Source organism: Dermacentor silvarum, chromosome 4, assembly GCF_013339745.2.
Source record: "Dermacentor silvarum isolate Dsil-2018 chromosome 4, BIME_Dsil_1.4, whole genome shotgun sequence".
NCBI classification, from domain to species: Eukaryota; Metazoa; Arthropoda; class Arachnida; order Ixodida; family Ixodidae; genus Dermacentor; species Dermacentor silvarum.
The window spans coordinates 141,161,278-141,181,163 of record NC_051157.2 but is presented as its reverse complement, the minus strand read 5'-3'; the positions used below and the strand labels follow the sequence as shown (position 1 = coordinate 141,181,163).

At 48.6% G+C, this 19,886-nt stretch overlaps 1 protein-coding gene across 1 annotated transcript in view; it reads left to right on the top strand.

Moving 5' to 3' along the window:
* The first annotated feature begins 6,450 nt into the window (after window positions 1–6,450).
* Window positions 6,451–19,886, top strand: part of LOC119450686 (fatty-acid amide hydrolase 2-A) — a 38,193-nt gene continuing 24,757 nt past the window's right edge. Inside the window, exons 1-2 of the mRNA XM_037714199.2 lie at window positions 6,451–6,725; window positions 14,239–14,458. Coding sequence (XP_037570127.1) covers window positions 6,537–6,725; window positions 14,239–14,458 — 409 coding nt within the window. The 5' untranslated portion in view covers window positions 6,451–6,536. The remainder of the gene's footprint in view (window positions 6,726–14,238; window positions 14,459–19,886) is intronic.

Below are 19,886 nucleotides of genomic sequence, written 5' to 3'. Positions count from 1 at the left end.
TCCGTGTCCCTACGTTCTGCTGGAGACCATTCAGGCATAGCTCGGCATCAAAACGAGGCGGCCTCCAGATCGCTGGGGACACAATAAATTGCAACCTTTTTTGGAAGGAACTGCTGTATCCATATTGAAAATGCGTGCAACTCGTGCGCAAGTAGCGGATTGATAATGTGGTGACGGTTTCATTTCATTTATGCACTTGCCCGCTATATGTACCTATCTTCTGTATGTGTTTGTTTTTACAGCCATTGTACTGTGTGGCTTCTGTGAGCTGCCATTGCGCTACCAAGAATTCAAGAACTACAACTGGTGTCTAAAAAATTACTCCATCTCCCGCTAAGGGGAACCATGTGTGTATGCGAAGCAGCGGTGAGATGGTTAGCTTGAGCGGGAGATGGTGTAATTTTATTGAGAGGACGAATGAGAATGTATAAGAGAAGAGAGAGAACGTGGTGGTTGCCTGTTTATTTATTTAGAGACCGTATGCCATTCCTAGCGTCGGTGCACGCGGCGCTTTGAAGACGACGGCCTTGTGGTCGGTGAAGTGTAGCGTCAAGGGTTGCTGTTCCAAAGTTTTCATTCTGAAGTTTGCGAAGATCAGGTCTATGCACGTTCCCCTATTGGTGAGCGGTTGTTTGTGATCGTAGGAAATGCATCGCAACGAGTACACGTCTAGCATGTGCAGGACGTGCCAATCGTTCGTCGTTATGTCCACGTTAAAATCACCCACAAGTACGAAGGGCGCGTGGCTGTATGTCTTTGTGTACTGTACCATGGCCTTTTCGAGGTAACGTTCGACGCTCCTTCTGGAGATGAGGGGTGCGAGATACATTGTCATGATGACGATGTTGTCGTTGTCAAAGTAGAGTCTAACGGCCGAGTGCTCTCCGTTGTGTCCTTGTCTGCTGGAGGAGAGAGAATGAGGCACGCACGCTCCGTCATTTTCATACCGCGAAACTACCGTGGCGCCCCCAGCAGAATATGCAGCTGTCGCACCACCTGTCGTTTGCGCCGCACCGTAGAATAGAGGATTCCTAATGGAGATAAAGGGGGAGCGAATGATAGGAGAGAGAGGGGGAGGGGACGCGCATGCGCTGTAGGGGTGTGGGACGCGGGCGCCGCTCCGTAGAGTAGAGGATTCCTAGATGAGAGAAGGGGGGGGGGGAGCGTAGGAAAGGAGGGAGAGTTGTCGGCGTCACAAATATATCAGAATATGACTGAAGCGCACATGCACTTGTCAGCAGATACAAAAAAGCCTAATCTTTCTAACTGGAGCAGTTTTGTCGTGGAAAATTTAACCGTTACATTTTTGCATGCGAGTGGAATCGCTGGGACCCAAAGGGTTAATCAGTAGAAAATGTCGCTGAAAAACAAAACACATACTTCTCAGTTCTGAGTTGAAAGCGGAGTTGAGAACCACAAGCCACTCGCGAATTTTTATGCATTGTGGGAAACGGTTGGATCCTGCAGTCCACGCCAGTAGGCTCTAGTCTGCGCCGGCCACGCCCCAGGGCTCCCAGCGGCAACTCGTGCGTCCCTCCCGCCACTGTTCGTGCGTCCGTCGTCTTCTTCGTTCACAGTTGGCTCTGATGCCGCTACTCATGTCGGCGTTCCTACAAAAAAGTTTAATTACAGGGTTTTACGTGCCAAAACGACGATCTGATATTGTCACGACCTCGCAGGAGACGTGGAAGCAGGCGTACAGCACGTATACAAGCACTTTATATGAGCAGCAAACGCAACGTCGTTGTCGTCTCTGTTTTTCTACCCGCGCGCCACTTCAGCGTCGTTTCCATGGCCGGGCACATACCCGCGGCGACGATATAGCATGTGGCAATATGAGGCACGCCGTAGTGGAGGTTTTCGGAATAACTTCGACTCCCTGGGTTTCTCTAACGTGCACATAAATTGATGACACAGTAAAAACAGCGGAAGAATTCTATAAGGACCTGTACAGTGCCCAGAGCAGCCAATCTACTTTCATTCGAAGTAGAGAGATAATTTATTAGAAAGGCAGAGAGGTCGGCCTGAGGGAGCATGCTCTGGCCTGCTACTCTGCACAGGGGAAAAGGAAAGGGGACAAAAAAGAGTGATGAAAGATGATGATGAGGATAGGAAGAAGGGGTGAATATGTACACTAACACATTGGTTTCCTTAGTCTTGCGTCTAATCCGGTGATCTCCAGGTAATCCCGAGCAGCCCTTGTAGCTATTGGTGCTATTGTACGGTCACACATTGCGGACAAAATATTATTTTCGGACAATGTTCGCCCGCCAATGCCTGCTAGCGTCGCAGCCAGCACCTTATGCTGTGATGCGTAGAGAGGGCAGTCGCAAAACAGATGTTGGAGAGTCTCCGACACTTGGCAGCGTTCACTGTTCTGGCTGTCCGTACGGCCAATAAGATGAGTGCTAGATGAGTACTAGCGTCGACTGAAGGCGACGCCCAGGCGAATCCCGTGAAGCATGCTTGTTGGCATCGCTTGACTTTAGCTGGGAGGCGAAAAGTCCTGTCACAGTCTATTTCCCGCAGGCACCTGTACCGATGGTCTGGTTTAGCCCAGTATTGTGCTGCTCAATCTCGCATGAGCGTGGTCAACTAAGGGTTTACATCGCTCCGGGAGTAAGGAACCTTTACTTCGACAGCTGTAGGAATGGCGGTTCTTGCTTCCGCATCAGCTAGCCGTTGCCGGCCAAGCCGCAGCGACCAGGTACCTATTGGAAGGTAATTGAGTGGCCGTTCCTCTGAGCAAGATCAAATATTTGTAGGATGCTTAACGCTACCATGTAATACTGGCCTCTCCTCGAGAGAGAATCGATAGCTTCCAGCTGTCATCTTACGTCAGAAAGAATAGTTCATGTACGTGGTGTCAGGGAGGAGACAAAATGGGCAGCTTACCGTATTGCGACAAGCTCTGCAGCTGTTGAGGACGATTTGTGGTCTAATTTGTATTGGCAATATGTGCCCAGTTGAGGGATCACAAAGGCCGTGGTCCAGGCGCATGAAGTAACCGATCCGTCTGTGTATATGTGCACAGAGCCGTCGTATAGCCCAGTCAAATGGTTCTTTAAGGCCAGTGGATGGGATACGCGACTTCTTCGAAATCCCAATTATGTGAAGGCGCACTTTTGGTCTATGCAGTGTTCACGGTGGCATTTCAGAGATGACGGTAGGTGTGAAGTCTGAGGGTATGATATGCCTGTGAGTACTGAGACATCTTGAGTAGGTGCAGCTTGGACAGTTTTCTTGAATTGAAGACAAGGGACGGTGTGTGTGTCGAGTCAGCACTCGGAGGTGAACTCGAAGTGGCTCATAAGACATGTAAAGTAAAATTGGATAGGCCCGTGATTCATCTATAGTGCCGGGAGTCGATGTACACCGTGGCAGACCTAGGCATGTTCGAAGAGCTTGGGCCTGAAGGTCCAATGAGCGAAGACAAGTTATACGTATATTGGAAATCACAGGCATACTGTATCGTAGGTAGCCCACAAAAACGCCTGATATAGCTGCAAAAGACTTTTTTCAGAAGGGTCCACCTAAGTCCAGCTACGACACGAAGAACGTGTATAACACTGAATGGTTTGGTACGCAGTGCACTGACATGTTTCGACCAAGATAGGCAGCGGTCAATGATGACCCCTAACTATCTATGGTGCGTGACAGCAGAGATCACTGCTCCGTCAACGAATATCGGATACCGTCTCGTTGATTTCTATGTAAATGCCATTACAGCACATTTTTGCTGTGGAAAGTTGCAGGCTTTGATGGCGCAAGTATTTTGATGTTATTGTTGTGGCCCGTTGTGTTGCACGTATTTTCGGACACGTTGATCTAGATGACATATGCATAAATCGTCGGCGTATGCACTGATGTTAACATACTCAGGGAGCTCAGCTCCAAGGCCAATTAGCGTGATGTTAAACAGCATAGGGCTGAGGGCCGCACCTTGTGGAACTCCACCGCCAACCTGGTGTATGGCTGTTTCACCGTCAGCTGTCGACACAAAAATAGTACGTCCGCTAGGTAGCTGAAGATCCACGCGTAGAGTCGACCACCTATGCCAAGGTCTTCAAGCGCATCAAGAATGGTTTCGTGAAGGACGTTATCGTAAGCGCCTTTTATGACCAAAAAATTGCACCCACTAATCGCCGACGGTTTTTCCTGTTCAACATATGAAACGAGGTCGATAACACCTTCCATAGATGACTGTCATCTGCACAATCCGTTCATAAAGTCTCGCAAGGTGGCATTTTTCTCAATGAGCCATTCCAATCTTGTCAGCACCATGTGTTCCATTACTTTGCCGACGCAGCTGGCTTTAGCGATAGGCCTATATGAAGAAAGCTCGTATGTGTACTTTACAATTAGTGATGAACAGGATACAGATGATCCTTCAATAACTAAATAACTAGCGATGAAGTTAGAAGGGCCTTTCAAGACATGACTAGGGGAAAAGCTGCTGGAGAAGATGGAATGACAGTCGATTTAATCAAACACGGAGGAGATATCATGCTTGAAAAGCTTGCAGCCCTTTATACGCAGTGCCTCACGACTTCAAGTGTACCAGAGAACAGGAAGAATGCCAACATTATACTAATCCCTAAAAAGGGAGTCGTTAAAGAATTGAAGAATTATAGACCTATTAGCTTGCTTTCAGTATTGTATAAAATATTCACCAGGATAATTTCCAATAGAATCAGGGCAACACTTCACTTCAGTCAACCAAGTGAACAGGCTGGCTTCAGGATGCGTTATTCTATACGATGGATCATGTCCATGTCATCAATCAGGAAATCGAGAAATCTGCGGAGTACAATCAACCTCTCTATATAGATTTCATCGATTATCAAAAGGCATTTGATTCAGTAGAGATACCAGGAGTTATCGAGGCATTGCGCAATCAAGGAGTACAGGAGACATAGGTGAATATCTTGGCAAATATCTACAAAGATTCCACAGCTACCTTGGTTCTCCACAAGAAAAGTAGAAAGTTACCTATCAAGACAGGGGTCAGGCAAGGAGACACAATCTCTCCAATGCTATTCATTATATGCTTAGAAGATGTATTCAAGCTCTTAGACTGGGAACGCTTACGAGTGGGGATCAACGGCGAATGTCTCGGTAACCTTCGGTTTGCAGATGACATTGTCCTATTTTGCAACAATGGGGACGAATTACAACAAATGATCGAGGACCTTAACCGAGAAAGTGTAAGAGTGGGATTAAAGATTAATATGCAGAAGACAAAGTTAATTTTCAATAGCCTGGGAAGATAACAAGAATTCAGGATCGCTAGTCAGCCTCTTGAGTCTGTATGTAGTACGTAGTCTGTATGTACGTTTATGTAGGTCAGTTACTCACAGGGGACCCTGATCATGAGATGGAAATATATATACAGAAGAATAAAATTGGGTTGGAGTGCATACGGTAGACATTGCCATGTCCTGACTGGGAGCTTACAACAGGCGTTGAAAAGAAAAGTGTGCCATCATTGCATTATACCGGTGACAACATCTGGGCCAGAAATTTGGAGGTTAACAAAGAAGCTCGAGAACAAGTTAAGAACCGCATAAAGAGCGATGGAACGAAAAATGTTAGACCTAACGTTAAGAGACACGAAGAGAGCGGTGTGGATCAGAGAGCAAGTGGGGCTAGCCAGTATTCTAGCTGACATTAAGATAAAGAAATTGAGCTTGGCAGGCCATGTAATGCGTAGGTTGGATAACAGATGGACCATTAGTTACAGAATGGATAACAAGAGAAGGGAAGCGCTGTCGAGGACGGTAGAAAACTAGGTGGGGTGATGAAGGTAGGAAATTTGCATGCGCAAGTCTGAATCTGCTAGCGCAAGACAGGGTAATTGGAGATGGCAGGGAGAGACCTTTGTCCTGCAGTGGACATAAATACAGGCTAATGATGATGACATCTAAGTACACGGGTGTTCTCGCATTTCGCCCCCATCGGAATGCGGCCGCCGTGGCCGCGATCTCGCGACCTCGTGCTTAGGAGCCCAGCACCGTAGCCACTCAGCAATCACGACGGGTGTCGTTCCCACACCATTTACGAAAAATGCAATAACCGCCGTCCAGCAAGCGTTTTTAAAAATTTGTTTAAACAACAGTGTTTTCTACGACACATCATTTCACGTGTGCGCAGCTTCTTTTCACGACATAAAAGCGCGCTGCAGGTGTCACATGAAGCTAGCATATACGGCCTCTCGGTAGAAACGGACAGGTTCGTTGTGATAAACTGGCCGTGGCTAGCCACGGGTACATTTGCATCGCTGAAACGCCCCCCGAAACAGAAACACCCCACCCTTCCCGATAGACCAGATAAATCCCTGCAGTAGTCCGGCAACCACTGTGTGGTCGTGAACGCCCGCTATTTCTATTTCTATTTCGAGAGCAGCTGATACGAAAGCCTACACTGCCGCACCTGTATGAAGCGAGATAGCGCGAAGCCTCTTCAATGCGTATGCGCCGCGATAAGCATTACACTTCCATACGCTGGTGTCTCTCGGACACAGCGTTTCTCGGGCCATGGCTTCCATCCTGGAAAGCTGTCGTGAGTTGGTAGTGGAGTTGGGCGTATACTTATGGTGCATTGTGGCCAGGCTGGTGTTTGCACTGTGGTTCTCCTGGAGAAAGCCTGTACCACTGCCAGCGGTCACTGACGAGCTGCTGCGGCGTTCCGCTACATCTCTTGCGGCCGACATCAGAGATGGCAAGGTGAAATATCCTTTCAACATGGCTGGCCTCGCGAAATTCGTATATCCAAATCTAACGCGATCCCTGCAGAAGGGCGACAATTTTCGGATTCAACAGTCGTTGCCTCAGTGACATACGCAAGTAGCTCAGATAGCAGCATGCTACTTTTTAGTGAGCGCTCATAAACATAGCAAAATATAACAGCCGCGTGAAAGTAACAGTTAACTGCAAATGAGAATAGAACACTCGGCAGATACACAGACCACCCCACAGCACTGGGGACAACTCACCGTGCTAAAGCTTTTAAAAGTTTTGAAGCTAAAGCCTTGTATTCTGTTGCTCTGTTATCTCGTTGCTTACTACGCATTTATGAGTTCAAATGTTGTTGCTGTGCTGCATTTACAGATGACCATACTCTGAGTTGGATTGTCGTATACCGGGTGTTTGACGTAACTTTGAATATATGCAAATGCCACGTAGCTGGACAGAATCAAGGTAATGTGATTTGCCGTCGCTTGGACATAGTCAGATTATTTTTTATCATTTCACGCGCCAATGTCCTCGTGTGTTAGTGTAATGAGTATATAGCTGTGCGCATGCAGGCGTTTTCGGCCCCGTAGTTTCAGATCCACTGACGTACTTTGGGCTTGCTTTGGCCGTGGATGAGCAGTAGACCGTCGCCGTGGCAATAGAAAGCGTGCAGGTTTCATTGATGCCTAAATCATCGCTGAATTTGTTTTATAATCAGATTATGAACAGGACTATCTTTGGGCATGATGGTGCGTGATCAACGAGCGTCGTTTCAACCTAGGTTTATTCACCTGCTGGTTTTTAACCTAACAGTTCCTTCAGTTATCCCTTGATGTTGGCGCCTTTGGGTGGCGCTGCCTACACCTGTTCACATAGAACAAATATATACTGAAACTTAAAAAACAAGCCGGCCCTTAACAAAAGAAAAATATATATAAAGAAAAAGGCAGACACACGGGTGACGTATATGCACTACAACCGAAATCACGTACAACACATAGAAAGAAAAGTCATGCCATACTGTCACGTTGTAGTGACCGTCAAGAATACAGTAGGAAGACTGTCAATGACGAAACTAACTTTCATTGGGCGAACAAGACGATACTCGAAGCACAACGATAGCGGCGAACACAGTCGGTGATCGTCAAAACCTGATCAGCGTGTCAGGCACGTCGGCTTCCACACACAGGTGATCGAAGGCTCCAAAGCAATGGCCGGCGCCCTCGCGCCCCCCAGAAAGCACCACACAACCCACGTCGGGCACACAATCAGATCACACAAGGTTCGGTGACAACAGACAACGTACAGAACCATCGACAACCCTCGAGAAACATCCGACACACGCAGGTGCACTCCGGGCCGAGCGACAACGTCCAACACCTGCCAGCCGGTAAAAACCGGTCACCCGAGAAATAAACAAGTACGTGTGTCAATATAAATGTATTTGGCAATATGGTTTTGTGCGAGTTCACGCGGTACATAACTATGTTCACAGCTAATTACTATATGAACATTTTGATCTTGCTTCGCAACTAGGTTGTCCTGTGGGTATCACGAGATACAAGTAGGTGGAGGACTGTTTAGATGCCAGTGCACACTAAAGCTTTATTATGCGGTAGTGTATGATCAATTCAGATTCACATTGGGACGAACGACAAAGAAAAAAAAAAGTAATTCTGGCAGAATGTATTTAACGCCGAATGTCGACGTTAATGGAATTAGCATTGAAGCAACGTAGTGACGCATCGTATTGCCAACGCCGGCACGCATCATATATAAGGCGTGTATACAACAGGGCTCCTCGATCTCGCTTGCCAATGGACGTGTTGCCCCATCTAGGGGTGCCATCGAAAAGTCCGTGCGGGGTGCGTGTGTGAATCATACTTTCATGCAACAATTACTAATGGGAACTCTGACCCTAGTGCATATAGGAGCGGGAAGCAGGGCGGTTCAGTCTATGGAGTGTCGTACAATAAATACTAGAGGGAACACTGGTGCTGCAATCGTTCAGCCACCAGCCATTTTTGTTTGAAACTTCATGGTTTATCCAGCGCGGGAGTGATGGTTAGTAGATGGATTTGACTCAACCTCGGCCTTCTGGCTTTAAACGGCTCCGTGACATTGGAAACTGATCATTCTCAACATACTCGGTGCGTTATAAATGATTAAATAAACATTAATGAAATATTTCGATGGCAGGGTTTGAGCATAGGACCTCTAACACAGAAGACCGATACTGAGACCGTTACGCATCGGACGCATGAATCCAGGTTGAGACGCTTGGTGAGTTTTTAATTGACCCCCTCGACGGGCGGAATCGCGTGCGAACACGCGTGTTCACAGACTGGCATTGCCTTCGGAATTTAGAAAAGTATAAATTGCTTTGAAATTCAGCCCAGTTCAGGCCCAGATAAAGCGTAATAAATGAAGCCACAAGAGCGTCCGAAGCTTGAAGCACGAAGATCAGACAAAGCCATGTACTGCCCATCATTCCCGTGGTGGCTGAAGGATTGTAACGCCATTGTTCCTTCTAGTAATTATAGTAGGAAACTGTATGCTGTGAACATACATATCCGGGACCAGGACGAATTTTTCCTCAACTGCGAGGATTTCTTTCTGAGAAGCCCGCACTGGGTTCGTTTCTAGCCGCGTCGTGCTACATTCGCGTGGATTACAATTGTTCCTTTCATGTTCAGACAAGATCGTCTGAATTTATGCCACGTGGATGCGATTCCGCCCAGCACAGTATAAGATTTAAAGTTTCTTTTTTTGTCATTGAAGAGCGGCACATACCTCGTGGCCCATACCCAGAAACCCAAGCTGGGGCCAGAGAGGTTCGTTGTTGAGCGGCAGATATTCAGTGTCATATACCCACTGACCAAAGCTGGCGTCTGCGAGGTTAATTGAATAGCGGCACATACGCCGTCAATGCAGGCTCAGCGCATGCTTAGAAGACGTATTCAAGCGATTAGAGTGGGAAGGATTAGGAGTGAAGATCCACACCGAATATCTCAACAACCTTCGGTTTGCAGATGATATTGTCCTATTCAGCAAGGATGGGGAGAGTTTGCAACCAATGATTGAGGGCCTTAACCAAGGAAGTGTAAAAGATGTACTCTGGTAGCGCATACGGAGGAGAACGCAAGAAAGTACATCGTGAAAGACACAGACGTACTTTAATGTGCCTTCTTGTGTCGTCGTCGGCATGTGCTATACAATAGTACTCCACGATGCCATACCGACAAGCCCGCATTGCAAAAGTGTAAAAGTATGGTTGGAAAGTAATATGCAAAAGACAAAGGTAATGTTAAATAGCCTGGCAAGGAAACAAGAATTCATTATCGGTAGTCAGTCTCTAAAATCGGTGCAGGAATACGTTTATTTAGGTCGATTACTCATGCACAGGATACCTTGATCACGATAAGAAAACTTACAAAAGAATAAAAATGGATTAGGAGTGCATGCGGAAAGGCATTACTAAATCATGACCGGGAGCTTGCCGCTATCTTTGAAGAGAAAAAGTCTACAATGACTGCATTCTGCCGGTACTACTGTGTAGGGCAAAAAGCTTGGAGGTTAACAAAGAAGCTTGAGAACAAGTGAACGACCGAGCATCGAGCGATGGAACGACAAAATCTTAGGCGTAACGTTAAGAGACAGGAAGAGAGCAGTGAGGATGAGAGAACAAATAGGGGTAGCTGATATTCTAGTTGACATTGAGAGGAAGAAAATGGACCTGGGCCGGGGCCCTGTAATGCGCAGGGCAGATAACCGGTGGTCCATTAGGTTACAGAATGGTTGCCAAGGTAAGGGCAGCGCACTATAGGATGGCAGGGAATTAGGTGGGGGAATGACATGTAAAAATTTGCAGGCACAACTTGGAATTTGCTTCACGCAAGACAGGGTAATTGGATATCGCTGGGATAGGCCTTCGTCCTGCATTGGGGTCAAATATAAGCTAATGATGATAATGGTGGTTACACATCCAGCGTCAGATACCCAGTCACCCGAGTTGGTCTGACGGTTGCTCTCAAACCCGGTTCAATCAGCATAGCAGTCCCCACAGGGGCGTCTGCGTCAGCAGGCGTTTGGTGTGTTAATTGCGACACCAGGGACCCGAGCGCATGGGAGTTTGACCCTCCCGCGTGCAGCCATGCGCGGCTTAGCCGTGTCTGGGGGAAGGAGGATCCTGGGGGTTGAGCCGATGCCGGGTGTTCGGACCTTTAGGGCCCCCGGCGGAGGCAACACACCTCTTCGGCCTCTGCTTCACATAGACGGCACCCCTGGCCTGACCCACCAATGGGAAATTGGCAGTTGCTTTTTTTTGTCCTCCTCTTAAACCTTCGTCTTTCTCTCTCACTTTCAATCTATCCTGTCTTCTGCGCATTTTCCTTTTACTTCCAATTTCCCAGGCAGCTAGGGTTAACCTTGTGTGGGTAGCCAACCTTGGATATTCCATATTTGGTTATAGTGGGGGCGTACAGTTGGCATTTGCAGGACCTGTCCCTTACAGATTCTGCTGCATCCCCTTGTTGGGCTTCATGGTGGGTGGCTGGCGTTGCTGCCGAAAAATCCATAAATACTTATGGCAAGTTCATTCCCCCCACTCCCTGATTGCCGTCTGAAACGAGGGCGCACCGATGTAGTCTTCCAGTTTGTTGGTCGCCAAAGAGAAACTTTTCCCCGATTCCATGTAATTCACTCAGAAAAAACAGACAAATCAGTACGAACAATCTCACCTTTCCTTGTGTCAAAGACTTTGACTGATATTTTTGCACCAGGCTATAAAGCATCCAGGATGGCAAGCGGGGGATCTCCTCTTGGAACTGCGAGAAAATACGAGAAACTGCCTAATCTAGTGTCATTTGGAGATGCCCAAGTAACAGTAACTCCGCACCGTACTATGAATACCCCCCGTGGCTTTGTCTCAGATGATGATCTGTTGCAGCTGATGAGGCTTAACTCCTGGAGGGTTTCAGTGACCAGAATGTAATCAATGTTAAACGAATTAAGATGAGGCGCGACGGCAAGGAAATCCAAACCAAGCCCCTGATACTTACTTTCAGCTCAAGTGTGCTGCCCGAGTCCATCGAGGCCGGGTACATCAAGCTCCGTGTTAGGCCATACGTGCCAAATCCTCTTCGATGTTTCAAATGCCAGCGGTTCAGCCATAGTTCGCAGAACTGTCGAGGCCTCCAAACTTGTGCGAAATGCAGTGCTCGTGAACACTCCTCTGAGTCTTGTGAAAGTTCTCTACATTGTGTTAACTGTGATGTGGAGCACGCCGCGTACTCGCGGTCGTACCCATCTGGAAAAAAGAAAAGGAAATAGTGACAATTAAGGTAAAGGAAAACATAACTTTTAAGGAGGCACGCAGGCGGGTAGCGTACCTGCTGAAAACCAGCTTTGCCGAAGTGACGCGTCAGGGGGCAGCGCAACAACGGCCCCCGGCGGCTGTCTGGCACACGCGTAGTGAGCCAGCGGTGACGCCATCCGCCCCCTCGGCGGCTGCAGCTGGCGCTGCTCCGCCACCCCAGCAGAAGGGGCCATCTACCTCTGGGCTGGTGGCCCCCAGGGTCTCGTCCCTCGAGACGAGGCCTTCACCGCGAACAAACCGCTCTCAAGAGCGGGTGTCCAGCGTGCCGCCAGAGCCGATGGACACATCTTCTAGCCAGACGGCGCAGCCAGCGCCTAAGGAGCGGCGAGAATCTCTCGACCGCTCCAAAAAAAGAAAAAGCCCGCATCACAGGGCCCGAGAAGGGCTCTGTAATTTAAGTTAGTGTTTTTACACGAGACACAGAGCACAAACATCGTCTGCAACAGGGACACACAGATAATACAGTGGAACGCCAGAGGACTACTTCGTAACCTCGACGACATCACAGAACTCATACATAAATTTAATCTCAAGGTGCTGTGTGTCCAAGAAACACACTTAAAACTTAGCCAGTCCAACTTTCTCAAGCAATATGTCATTTTCTGTAAAGATCGTGACAACGCTTCTGCCTTGTCCGGAGGTGTAGCCATAACTGTATATAAGTCTGTTGCTTGCCTACAGTTTGCCTTAACACGCCTCCCGAGGCTGTATCTGTGCGAGCAATTTTATTCAACAAGCTTATAACGATTTGCTCCATTTACATACCAGGAAGTGAGGGGGGGGGGGGGGGGCGCCCGCCGGGCCGCAAGGCATCCGGGGGGACGGTGGGGATGCCGCGTTATGCGCCGCGAGCGCCCACCCGAGCTGTTGTATCTCGAAAGCCATCTACGGCGGGGGCACAGTCCTTCCTCCACTGTGTTTTCGCGGCCTAGTTCGCGTTGATGCGACGGGCGGGACGCTCGCTGCTGCTTCTCACTACAGCATTTTGACAGCGCGTTTCCGCAGTCATCGAGTGGGATGCGCGCGTTCATGTTTGCTTGTGCGAGTGTGACACCATGCTTGCTAACTTAGTATGCCTATGTTTACAAGTTTACACGGTCAATAAAACTACTATCGTTAGTTCATATAACTGTCCACTAGTATGCTATCGCAATCGATGCTTCAATCGATGCTTCGGGCGTAACTGCGACTTTTTGTTTTACCGAGAAGCTTTCACTCAACTTTTTTTCTTCTTTTCACGCAATTTTCGTTTGTTTCGAAACGCGCAAATATTTAAAATTCAATTTGACATGTGGTGTGTTTTTTTCCCCTCAAATATTCGTATTCAATTCGAATGGAAAATTTCGCTATTTGGACGTTCCTGCAAACAGCGAGATAGCAACGCAACGTCTCGTAAATCAGAAAGTAGCTATTCAACATGCAATTAGGTGCACAGTAGCTTTTCTGAAATTTTATTTCGAATGAACAGTGGTACAACACTATACAAGTACTTTACGACAATGTAATGATACGAACATAGCATGGCATGCGATAACAACCCTACACAATAGCAAACTTTCGAAAACACCACCATATTGCCGGAAAAATGTTAAAAGAACTTGCGCTTAGTGGGTACTGGGGAAATGGCCAATGCGTATTTTTTTATACAACTACAAATAGATTTTGCTTACAAATGTCCTGTTGGTATGGACCTGACAACAGTTTATTCATTTATTTTGCATTATTTTAGTGAAATAAGTCTGAAGTAACGTATGTCTGTACTGATTCTATTGCACATGTAGGTGTTTACGCACATGCAATATCTAGTTTTAAGCATATATCTTGCAGTGATTACATTGTATGCTTCGCCTGCAATTCATTTTGTACTTGTACTCCCCCCCCCCCCCCCCCCCATTTAATCATGTGCGCCTCCCCGCATTTCAATCCAACCACTTCTATTGTCTCAGTGATATGTATAGGTAATTATGGACGGGAAAGGGATTTGGTACACTATCGCGCATTCGTGCCTTTGAAGCAGTTTCTCGGACAATACATATTTATTTTTGGCATTGTCTTCTGAATAATTAACAAAAACAAAAAAAATCTGTGGAAACTATTGTGCCAAACTACGTTTCGTTATTCTCGCAGGTCAAAAGCGTGGACCTCGTCTCGGCCTACATCAGGCGCATCCGGGAAGTGCAGCCCATCATCAACGCTGTCGTCGAGGAGAGATTTGAGGAAGCGCTCGAAGACGCCAAGGAGGTTGACAGACTGGTGGCATCGGGAAACATGAGCGCAAGCCAAATGAGCAAGAAAAAGCCGTTGCTGGGGCTGCCGTTCACTGCCAAGAACAGCATTGCCATCAAAGGTTATTTGTTGGTTGCCTGGCACACTAGGCCGGAAACATTCAGTCGTAAAGAGGCCTTATGAAGATATGTTAAGTTAAAAGAAACTTGTAAATTAGACATTGGTGTACCATTAATATTTTCTTAATTCGAGGCCGATATGCTAGAAAAAAAAACTATGAAAGCCGGGTGGCAGAATGCAAGTCCCCTAGCGCCCCTCCCCCTTAATGTATGTAGCCAAGATGTCCAGTGTACCACGTGCAGCGTAATCCACGAGCATTGCAAGGCACATCCCCGGGGAATTTCAAAAGACACATTTGGACGTTTCACAACAAAAGAAAGTGATCATGGGCAAGTAGAACGATAACGATATTCGTCAGTATTGTTCCATATTTTCAGCTGTGTTTCACTTGCAAAGAAGGCATGCGATGCAACACAGTGCTCCTATATATATGGTGCCAAGTAGTGCACGATTTTAAATAATTTATTTCAGCGTGTCATTGCTATAGTGTCGCCTAAACATAGGTCGGCAATGTGGGAGAATACTCACTAACACTCACTCACCATAATTTTTTCCAGGCCCCGCACTCACTCACGTTCACACTTACCTCCACTCACACTCACAGCACTCGCACTCGCACTCACTTCCACTCACACTCACAGGCACTCACTCGCACTCGCACTCACCTGCACTCACACAACCTGACTCGCACTCGCACTCATCTCCACTCACACTCACAGGCACTCACTCGCACTCGCACTCACCTGCACTCACACTCACTGGCACTCACTCGCACTCGCACTCAGCTGCACTCACACTCACACTCACTCGCACTCACCTGCACTCCCACTCGCTGGCACTCACTCGCACTCGCACTCACCTGCACTCACACTCACTGGCACTCACTCGCACTCGCACTCAGCTGCACTCACACTCACTCGCACTCACCTGCACTCGCACTCGCTGGCACTCACTCGCATTCGCACTCACCTGCACTCACACTCACTGGCACTCACTCGCACTCGCACTCACCTGCACTCACACTCACTGGCACTCACTCGCACTCGCGCTCACCTGCGCTCACACTCACTCGCACTCGCACTCACCTGCACTCACACTCACTGACACTCACTCGCACTCGCACTCACCTGCACTCACAATCACTGGCACTAACTCACACTCGCACTCACCTGCACTCACACTCACTGGCACTCACTCGCATTCGCACTCACCTGCACTCAATCACTGGCGCTAACTCACACTCGCACTCACCTGCACTCACACTCACTGGCACTCACTCGCACTCGCACTCACCTGCACTCACACTCACTGGCACTCACTCGCACTCGCGCTCACCTGCGCTCACACTCACTGACACTCACTCGCACTCACCTGCACTCACACTCACTGGCACTCACTCGCACTCGCACTCACCTGCACTCGCACTCACCTGCACTCGCACTCACCTGCACTCACACTCACTGACACTCACTCGCACTCGCACTCACCTGCACTCACAATCACTGGCACTAACTCACACTCGCACTCACCTGCACTCACACTCACTGGCACTCACTCGCATTCGCACTCACCTGCACTCACACTCACTGGCACTCACTCGCGCTCACCTGCGCTCACACTCACTGACACTCACTCGCACTCGCACTCACCTGCACTAACAATCCCTGGCACTCACTCGCACTCGCGCTCACCTGCGCTCACACTCACTGACACTCACTCGCACTCACCTGCACCCACACTCACTGGCACTCACTCGCATTCGCACTCACCTGCACTCACACTCACTGGCACTCACTCGCACTCGCACTCACCTGCACTCACACTCACTGGTACTCACTCGCACTCGCGCTCACCTGCGCTCACACTCACTCGCACTCGCACTAACCTGCACTCACACTCACTGACACTCACTCGCACTCGCACTCACCTGCACTCACAATCACTGGCACTAACTCACACTCGCACTCACCTGCACTCACACTCACTGGCACTCACTCGCATTCGCACTCACCTGCACTCAATCACTGGCGCTAACTCACACTCGCACTCACCTGCACTCACACTCACTGGCACTCACTCGCACTCGCACTCACCTGCACTCACACTCACTGGCACTCACTCGCACTCGCGCTCACCTGCGCTCACACTCACTCGCACTCGCACTCACCTGCACTCACACTCACTGACACTCACTCGCACTCGCACTCACCTGCACTCACAATCACTGGCACTAACTCACACTCGCACTCACCTGCACTCACACTCACTGGCACTCACTCGCATTCGCACTCACCTGCACTCAATCACTGGCGCTAACTCACACTCGCACTCACCTGCACTCACACTCACTGGCACTCACTCGCACTCGCACTCACCTGCACTCACACTCACTGGCACTCACTCGCACTCGCGCTCACCTGCGCTCACACTCACTGACACTCACTCGCACTCACCTGCACTCACACTCACTGGCACTCACTCGCACTCGCACTCACCTGCACTCGCACTCACCTGCAGTCGCACTCACCTGCACTCGCACTCACCTGCACTCGCACTCACCTGCACTCACACTCACTGACACTCACTCGCACTAACTCACACTCGCACTCACCTGCACTCACACTCACTGGCACTCACTCGCATTCGCACTCACCTGCACTCACACTCACTGGCACTCACTCGCGCTCACCTGCGCTCACACTCACTGACACTCACTCGCACTCGCACTCACCTGCACTAACAATCCCTGGCACTCACTCGCACTCGCGCTCACCTGCGCTCACACTCACTGGAACTCACTCGCACTCACCCCTTTGAAATGAGTGAGAGTGTGAGTGCACTCATGAGTCACTGTGCCGATCTATACCGCTCACAATTCGTGTATATTCATAACGAAGCTTCCAATTTAGCACCTGTTGCATCGGGAGTGCGCCAAGGCAGTGTTTTGGACCCAGTTTTATTTTTAATATACATAAAAATTTGCCTTCCTGATTACATGGTAACATCCGTCTATTCGCTGACTATTGTATTTCGTACCGCGAATTTATTCACAGTTATAATCACCATTTACAAAATTCAGCCTTTTCTTGGTGTCAGGAGTGGCAGATGACTCTTAATGCCCAAAAATCTGTAACGCTAACACTAATAAAGAAACAGATATCTGAGTTTACTTATATCATTAATGACACACCTCTCACTTGTGCATTTCAGCGTAAATATTCAGGTGTCACTTTAACATACGCTCTCCTATGGGAAAGCCATGTTAACAAAATAACCTCAAGTGGAAATCACTGTACATGCTGACCACTAAAGCGACTCTTCTTTCTGAGAAGACACCTTCGTCCTGCGCCCCCAGATAAAATTTGCTCGCCTACAAAATGCTTGTTCGAACAGTGCAGGAGCACACCAATATTGTTTGGTTTCCGTACACAAAAGAATTTATTGCAAGAATGGAAGGGGTGCAAAGGACGGCAATAAGGTTCTGTTTTAATAAATACAAGTTAACGGTTTGATTTACTGAATTATTAAGAAGAGCTGGTTTATTAACACTGCAAAGCAGAGCAAAACTAGCACGACCAAAGTTTTCGCTTCAATTTATTCATGGTGACATAAGCATTGACGTCAGCCCCAACCTCTCTCTGTCCATCTCTCTGTCATTTACATTAGACGTGTGCATGCTTGCCGCCCATGCTCGCTAAGCTCCTCTTCGGTCGGATTGAGCCAAGGGAGCGGGAAATAGAGAGAGAGATTGCCTGTCCATATACTTAGTCAACCACTTAACGCCGAAACAAACACAAAAGGGAGAACAAAGCGGTATCTACCATTGCATCTTCGTTTTTTCTCCGTGTATGCGAGCGTGCGTGTCTGTTACTCTGTGCTAACTTGGCTATAGTCCCTCTTCCGCTCTGCCTGTTTATATAAGAGCCTGTACGTGTACGTTTAAGAGGGAAGCAGAAAGAAAATGAGGAGCCATTCCACCCTCTGAAGGCGGATGACCCGCGAAGGTGTAGCAAATCACACCGTATTAAGCGTCTTCACTCAGTGGAAGTCATGGCAAAATTTTCCGGTCGTGATTTGGATATGTCTGCCATCAGCGCTCCAGCCCATACATATTCCCTGACGTATTCAAGAAAACGTCGCAGTTTCGCCCGAAAGGCGAAGCTTCGATTGCGATAGCAAATTAGTAGAGAGCTATACGAAGCAAGGATAGTAGTTTAATGGGCCGTATAAACTTGTAAACATTCACCTACTAACTCAATAGACAAGCATGGTGTCACGCGCGCACAGGTAAACATGAACGCATCTCGCTCGATGACCGCGGAAACTCGCTGTCAGAACGCTGGAGTAAGGATCGAGGCGCAGCTATAGACGCGAGCGAATTGACCTTCGTGCCGCCTCTCGCTTCAAAGCCAACCAAACCTCGAAAACACAGCGCATACGAAGTTACCGGTTCTAGTTGAACATTGTTCACGTCGCAAATCGATTTGAAGAGGAGGCCCGCGCGGGCGCGCACATTTTCCACGTCGCAGATCGCTTTCGAGATGCGACACCCACGCGGCCGGAGTCGGAACAAGACGACCCCCTCCCCTCCTCCTCCCCCCCGTGCCTGACAGGCGACAGAAGCAGCACGCTTCCGCCCCGCCTTTTCCCTCGCGCGACGAGACTGAGCAGCAAGTGTCGGCTGACCCTCGCAAGCTTGCACTCGCACACGCAGCGTACCGCCAGCACTCGGCGACGATTTTACCGTGTTGTACTTCATATGGAACCTCACAACGACGTCCACGGCCACAGCAGAAGTTCGCTTGGAGTGTCCATATAATTGCTATGGCAATATATTATATCCGCTCATTTCATTATACATTGTCTCACTCATGCCTGAACCTTGGATTATTACGACCTTAGTGAGTGGTTTCTATCTTGGCGTGCACAATATGCTAGCGCGATAAGTGATCACCGCGAGTGAGCTTGTACACACAACGTGCCTCCATTTTTCCGCAAGCAAGGTGAACCGATATCACCTCTGCTCATCGTTCAAGAACTCACCACGCTCACACTCACTTCCACTCAAAAACACTCACTCATGTTCCCACTCACCTGCACTCACGCTCACGTTCACACTCACCTCTATACACCCAGAAGCACTCATCACGTTCACACTCACAGCATTCAGTCACGTTAACACTCAGCTCCACTCACACAGCACTCAGTCACGTTGACACTCATATCCACTCACACTTACAGGCACTCACCACGTGCACACTCACTTCCACTCACACTCATTGGCTCTCACCTCCACTCACACTCACTGGCACTCACCTCCACTCACTGGCTCTCACTTCCACTCACACTCACTGGCACTCACCTCCACTCACGCTCACTGGCGCTCACTCACACTCACTGGCACTCACCTACACTCACTCACACTCACC